The following is a 7,138-nucleotide window of genomic DNA, read 5'->3' on the forward strand; positions in this document are numbered from 1 at the left end:
AACAGCCATTTAAAAAAAAAAAAATGATGTGGTCAAAAGGGCCAAAGAGTGTCAAAATAAATAAATAAATAAATAAAACATAGGTTGGGCACAGTGGTTCACACCTGTAATCCCAACACTTTGGGAGGCTGAGGCAGACAGATCACTTGAGCTCAGGAGTTTGAGACCAGCCTAGGCAACATGGCAAAACCCTGTCTTTACAAAAAAATAAAAAGTTAGACAGACATGCTGGTGCACACCTGTGGTCCTAGCTATTTAGGAGGCTGAGGTGGGAGGATTGCTTGAGCCCAGGAGGTGGAGGTTGCAGTGAGTTATGATTGTGCCACTGCACTCCAGCCTGGGTGACAGAGCCAGACCCTGTGTGAAAAAAAAAAGAAAAGGAAGGGAAAAGGGAAAGGGGAGGGGAAGGGGGGAAAGGAAAAGGCATGGAAAAAGAAAGAAGGAAGGGAGGGAGGGAGGGAAGAAAAAGAGAAAGGAAGAAAGAAAAGAAAGAAAGAAAGAGAGAGAAAAAAGAAATTAAGAAAGAGAGAGATGAGTGAGTCAAGGTACTTTAAAACACAGGAGGAAAAAAATAAAGATTCAAAATTTTTTTTGAAAGAAAGAAAGAGAAAACACAAGTGTAAAATCTCAAGAGGTCAGGATGGCTGCAGGGTCAATTGTCTGTTCAAGGCCAGGGCAGTGGCTGATGCCTGTAATCCCATCACTTTGGGAGGCTGAGGAGGGTGAATCACCTGAGGTCAGGAGTTCAAGACCAGCCTGGCCAACACAGTGAAATCCCATCTCTATTAAAAATACAAAAGTTAGCTGGGCACGAAGGCAGGCGCCTGTAATTCCAGCTACTTGGGAGGCTGATGCAGGAGAATCACTTGAACCCAGGAGACGGAGGTTGCAGTGGGCTGAGATCGCACCTCTGCACTCCGCCTGGGTGAAAGAGTGAGACTGTCTCAAAACTGTCTTTTTTTTTTTTTTATAAAATAAAATTAAAAAGTCTGTTCAAGTAAGACTGATGGGGTCAAAACTCCCCAGGGCTGTGTAAAACAGGCCACTGCGGGGGTGGGGTGGGGGCCGGCCCTGCTCACCTGGAAGACTTCGGCACTGGTCTTCTCATGCCGCCGTCCCAGCTCCTCCAGCTGCCCCTCCAGCTGGGCCACGTTGGCCTGCAGGGCGCCCACGATGCGCTCGTGCTCCGAGAGTGCCACGCTGCACACACGCTCGCGCTCCAGCTCTGCGCGCAGCCGGGCGGCCTCCTTGCCAGTAGCCACCACCTCCTGCTCCAGACTGGCTGCCCGGCCGCGCAGCTCCAGGGCTTCCTCCTGCAGCCGGCGGTGCTCAGAGGCTGGCACCACAGACTGGCGGAGGGCTTCGGAGGCCTCCCGCAGCTCCGCCAGCCCCTGCCGCGCCTCCTCGCAGGCCGACGCCAGCTCAGCCACCCGGGCCTCGGCCGCATCCCGGGCCCGGCCCAGCTCTGCGGCCGCCGAGCGCTGCTGCTCCCCGGTGGCCCTGGCCGTGGCCAGCTGCTCACGCAGCACCTCCAGCTCCCGGCTCTGCTCCAGCCGCGCCTCCTCCCGCTGCGCCAGCTCCGCCCGCAGGCCCCGGGCATCCTCCTCCGCCAGCAGCCGGCTGGCCCGAGCCTCATCCAGGCTAGCCGAGGCCGCCTCCAGCTCCCGCAGACGGGAGTCCCGCTCTCGGAGGTCCTCCCGGGCCTGTTCCAGGGCCGCCCGTAGCTGTGCGGTGTCGACGCCGCCGCCGCCGCCCTCGCCGCCGCCCCAGCCGCCCTCGGCCTCACGGACACGCTCTCGCAGCCGGCCTGCCTCGGCCTCCGCGGCCTCACACTTCCCAAGGGCCACCTCCAGCTCAGCGGCTGCCTCCCGCTCCCGCTGCCGGAGTGCCTCCTCCAGGCCACGAATCCTGGTCTCCAGCTCGATTTGAAGCTTTTCCGAGGCCTCTGCGGCACCAGGATGTAAGACGGGTCCAGCAGAGATCCCTGGATTTTCCAAACCTGTGGCATGGACTCCCGTGGCCTCCATCTCTGTGGCCCTAGAGCTGGTGGCTTCCATGTTTGTGGTCCCAGTGACTGGGGGCTCTGCTTGCCCAGCACCCACTTCGTAGGCCGGCACTTCTGCTTCCTCTGCTTTTGTTTTTGTGGCCACCACTCCCGTGGCCTCTGTGCCTGTGGCCTCAGCTCCTGTGGGCTTAATTTCTATATTTGATGCCTCTTCTACAGTCTCCATGTCTCTGACATCAGCCCCCGTGGGTTTCGACTCTGTGGCCTCAGCTCCCCTGTCCTCAGTGCCTGTGGATGCAGCTTCCATAGTCCTGGCTTCCATTGTTTCATCTCCTGCAGCCTCCTCATCTGTGGTCTCGGCTCCATTAAGTTTGGTTTCTGGAACCAATGAGCCATTTAGCTCCATGTGGGTTGGCCCGTTTTTGGTGGCTGTGGCTCCAGCACCCTCATTTTCCCCAGAGGCTGCCCCCTCTTCTCTGGGAAACTTCAGTGTCTCCTGCTGCCTCAGTGCCTGCAAGGCCTTAGCGTGCTGCCTGCGCAGCTGGTCAAACTCGGCCCGGAGAGAGTCGTAGAGGGCAAGAGGGATGACCTCAGCCAGATCTTCCACCTCCATCTGTGTCTCGTCCTTCTCAAAATTCTCCAGGATCTGGGGAATGGGGTGGGGGGCAGGAGTCCAGTGGGGGTTGATGTCACCATGGGGATACAGGGTGGACTTGCCACCTTCCCTGCCCACCCTGACCTCAGGGAACCAGCCCCAGGCCCTCAGATCTGTCCCCAGCCTCACTTTCCCCACCTGGACCTTCTCCATCAGTTCCTGGTTCTGTCTGGTGAGTGCAACCACCTGCTCCTGCAGTGAGGCCAAGCGTTCCTGGGCTGATGGGCTGAGCTGCCTGGACAGCAGCGCCTCGGCCCCTGGAGGGGGACACAGAGTCAGGCCCCAGGGGACCAGGCCACAGGAGACAGGAGCTGTGGGGCTAGAGTGTTGGATCAGGGTCCCCGGGGCAGGCTCAGGCAAGTGGAATTTTAAAAACGGATGAGTACAAACCTCCCCCCCAGCTTCAAACTCCCCCACACCTGGAGGTCCAGGCCTCGACTCCCAGGGCCCCAGGGATAAGGTGGGCGGGAGTGCCTGGGGAGGTGGGGCTCACCTGGAAAGTCAGGCAGCTCACCCTCCTCATCCTGCAGGGTGGCCACATCATAGCTGGTATTCTCCCGCTCGTTCTGGGGGTAGGGAGCAGAGTCCAGCTCGGGTTTCTGCTCTCAGCCCCTGTGTGTCCCCACCAAGACACAAGTTATGTCCCCCACGAGCACCAGATGGCTGCATTTGGCCCATAGGACTCAGTGAGCACCTTCTATGTCCTTTGCCACCCCCGTTTTTGGTTTTTTTTGGAGCCAGGGTATTATTCTGTCAGCAAGGCTGGAATGCAGTGGTGTGATCATAGCTCATGGCAGCCTCCAGGTCCTGGGCTCAAGTGATCCTCCCACCTCAGCCTCCCAAGCAGCTGGGACTACAGGTGTGCAACATCACGCCTGGCTAATTTTTAATTTTTTTTTTACAGAGATGAGGTCTCACCACATTGCCCAGACTGGTCTCCAACTCCTGGGTTCAAGCAATCCTCCTGCCTCAGCCTCCCAAAGTGTTGGGATGACAGGTGTAAGCCACTGTGCGTGGCCCATTTTTTTTTCCCAGGCTGCGGTGCTGTGGCACAATCTCTGCTCACTGCAACCTCTGCCTCCCAGGTTCAAGTGATTCTCCCTTTTCAACCTCCTGAGTAGCTAGGATTACAGGCATACGCCACCACACCCACCTACTTTTTGTATTTTTAGTAGAGATGGGGCTTCACCATGTTGGCCAGGCTGGTCTGAAACTCCTGACCTCAGGTGATCTGCCCACCTCGGCCTCCCAAAGTGCTGGGATTACAGGCATGAGCCACCAGGCCTGGCCCCACTTTGTAACTAGGTTGTTTTTGAGATATTGAGTTGTATTAATTCCTTACATATTTTGGGTATTAATGCCTTAACAGATGCATGGTATATGCCAGCATCCTCCAGCTTCCTGGTCTATGTACCACGGGCATTTCCTTCTTGGGTGAGGGGACCTTGGAGCAGGCTGTGGTTACCTGTGTGTGTGTGTGTCTGCGTGAGAGTAGACACTGACTCTATCCATTTGCCATGCAAACAGCTGGCTGGAAGTGTGTGTTTGTGACTATAGGTGTGGGCATAGTGTTGTGGGCTCCTTCCTGTGAGTATGTGTGATTACACACTTAAGTGTTTGTTTGTTGATTCTTTTGAGACAGAGTCTCGCTCTGTTGCCCAGGCTGGAGTACAGTGGTACAATCTCGGCTCACTGCAACCTCTGCCTCCCAGGTTCAGGCGATTATCCTGACTCAACCTCCCAAGTAGCAGGGATTGCAGGCGCCTGCCACCACACCTGGCTAATTTTTGTATTTTTAGTAGAGATTGGGTTTCCACATGATGGCCAGGCTGGTCTTGAGCTCTTGACTTCAGATGATCTGCCCGTTTTGGGCTCCCAAAGTGCTGGGATTACAGGTGTGAGCCACCGTGCCTGGCCTTGTGCTTGAGTTGTAGTCTGGTGTGTGTGTGGTTGTTTTCTTTCTTTCTTTCTTTCTTTCTTTCTTTCTTTTTAAACCTGGTTATCCAGTTTCTGTGGAAACGGTCGTGTTTTCAATGCATCTGTAGATTTGTGTGATTGTGTATATGGCTGTCTATATGTATATATGTTTGCATAATTATGTGTTTTCAGAAATACTGGTGGTGCACGGTGGCTTATGCCTATAATCCCAGCACTTTGGGAAATGGAGGTGGGAGGATCACTTGAGGCCAGGAGTTTGAGACCAGACTGGGCAATGTAGTGAGACCACATCTTTCCAAAAAGAAAAAAAAGTAGCCAAGTGTGGTGGCACACACCTGTGGTCCCCGCTACTCAGAAGGCTGAGGTGGGAGGATCACTTGAGCCCGGAGAAGTCAAGGCTGGAATGAGTCATGATGGTGCCGCTGCATTCCAGCCTGGACAACAGAACAAGACCCTACCTCAAAAAAGAAAAGGAAAAGAAAAACTTGTTGCTCATGTATGCATTTGTGGGTGTGTTGTCTGTGCATGTGGCTGCATGGGAAGGGCTCATGGGCAGTGCGTGCGTGTGTGCGATGACGCATTCTCGCATGTGTTTCCTGCGTCTCTGTGAACTGTGTCCGTGGGTGTGCTCGCTGTTATCCATGCTCCGTCATGTGCATGGAGAGTGGTCATCCATCCCTGAGTGTGCGCGTGTGCTTGGAGAAATGGCCTTTCTGGGGCTGGGCGCAGTGGCTCATGCCTGTCATCCCAGCACTTTGGGAGGCTGAGGCAGGCAAATCACCTGAGGTCAGTTCAAGACCAGCCCAGCCAACAGGGTGAAACCCTGTTTCTACTAAAAATATAAAAATTAGCCGGGCATGGTGGTGCGTGCCTGTAATCCCGGCTACTGGGGAGGCTGAGACAGGCAGGAGAATTGCTTGAACCAGGGGGGCAGAGGTGGCAGTGAGCTGAGATCGCACCACTGCACCCTAGCCTGGGCAACAAGAGTGAAAGTCTGGGATAACATGGGAGAAATGCCAGATGTAGGTGACGGGGGGATGGACGCGGCAAACCACACTGCCATGTGTGTACCTATGCAACAATCCTGAGTGATCTGCACATTAACCCCTGAACCTAAAGTACAAAAAAAAAAATGAAACTCCATCCCCTGCCCCCCAAAAATACAAAAATTAGGTGTATGTGTTGACATGCACTTGTAGTCCCAGCTACTCGGAGGCAGAGGCAGGAGAATCGCTGGAACCTGGAAGGCAGAGGTTGCCGTGAGTCGAGATCGTATCATTGCACTCCAGCCTGGGTGACAGAGAGAGACTCTGAGGAAAGAGAGTGAGAGAGAGAGAGAGAGAGAGAGGAGAAAGAAAGAGAAAGAAGAGGGAGGGAAGGAGGGGAACGGAAGGAAGGAAGGGAGAGAGAAAGAATGAGAGAGAGAGAAAAAAAAAAAAAGAAAGAAAAGGGAGGAAAGGAAGGAGAGAAAGGAGGTAAGGAATGACCTTTCTGTCTGTGCACATTTGTAAGTGCGCATGGGTGCTTGTGACATGGCTTTGTGAGTACACGTCTGGTGAGTGTGTCTGCATGTGTGTAAGGCTGTGCGTGCACTGATATGGCTGTCTTGTTGCTGCTGCAGGAGAGAAGCTCCCCCACCTGGCCCCAGCCCAGCCCCAGCCCAGCCCCAACTCCGTCACTGCTCCTACCTCCAGCAGGGACAGCCGGCTCTGCAAACTCTCCACCTCCCGTCCCAGGCTCTCCTTCTCCTCCTGTCTCTCTGCCAGTAGCTGCTGCAGCTCTTGCACCTGGGAGCAGCAGTGGAGGCTCAGCTGCCTCTGGGAGGAAAGGGTGGGCGGCGGGAGGGCCGGCTCCACCCCACCTTCCGGCCTACCTGTCTCTCCAGGCTGTGCAGGGAGCTGGCCTCTGGGGACTGACGGGAGAAGCAAGGACAGGGGGTTGGATCTGGGCAGGGGATCTCCCTGCCCCACCTCCTGCTTCGTAGCCTCCATTCCATGCACATTCACTCACTCCATGTGCAACTATTGAGCACCTTCTGCATTCTGCCTGCTCACTCAGGACTATTTATTGAGTGTCTGCTGTGCACCAGGCACCAATCAGCCTGCTCAGTCATAACTAAGTATTTGCTAAGTACATAGCACTTGCTATATATTGGGCACCATTCATTCCTATTTATTAAGTGCCTATTTTGTGCCAGCTACTGTTCTGACTTTTCGCTCCGTATTTACTGAGCACCTACTGTGTGTCAGCATGCACCATTCTGACCAGTCATTCATTTCTAAGTATTTATTGAGTGCCTGCTGTGTGCTGGTATGTACCATTCTGGTCATTCATTAGTAAGTACTTTTTAATCGCCTGCTGTATGACAAGCACTGTTCCATTCATTCATTCAACAAGTCTGTTGTTTTGTTGTTGCTGAGACAGTCTTGCTCTGTCACCCGGGCTGGAGTGCAGTGGTATGATCTTGGCTCACTGCAGCCTCTGCCTCCCAGGTTCAAGCAATTCTCCTGCCTCAGCCTTCCAAGTAGCTGGGATTACAG

At 54.5% G+C, this 7,138-nt stretch overlaps 1 protein-coding gene across 1 annotated transcript in view; it reads right to left on the reverse strand.

Moving 5' to 3' along the window:
* The window catches only part of ANKRD24 (ankyrin repeat domain 24), a 51,310-nt gene that overhangs the window by 15,387 nt on the left and 28,785 nt on the right, over positions 1-7,138 (reverse strand). Inside the window, exons 14-18 of the mRNA XM_017507367.2 lie at positions 6,472-6,512; positions 6,287-6,385; positions 3,154-3,226; positions 2,799-2,917; positions 1,080-2,651 (exon numbers count right to left, since the gene is read on the reverse strand). Of these exons, the coding sequence (XP_017362856.2) occupies positions 1,080-2,651; positions 2,799-2,917; positions 3,154-3,226; positions 6,287-6,385; positions 6,472-6,512 (1,904 nt within the window). The remainder of the gene's footprint in view (positions 1-1,079; positions 2,652-2,798; positions 2,918-3,153; positions 3,227-6,286; positions 6,386-6,471; positions 6,513-7,138) is intronic.

This window comes from Cebus imitator, unplaced genomic scaffold, assembly GCF_001604975.1.
Source record: "Cebus imitator isolate Cc_AM_T3 unplaced genomic scaffold, Cebus_imitator-1.0 Scaffold375, whole genome shotgun sequence".
NCBI lineage: Eukaryota > Metazoa > Chordata > Mammalia > Primates > Cebidae > Cebus > Cebus imitator.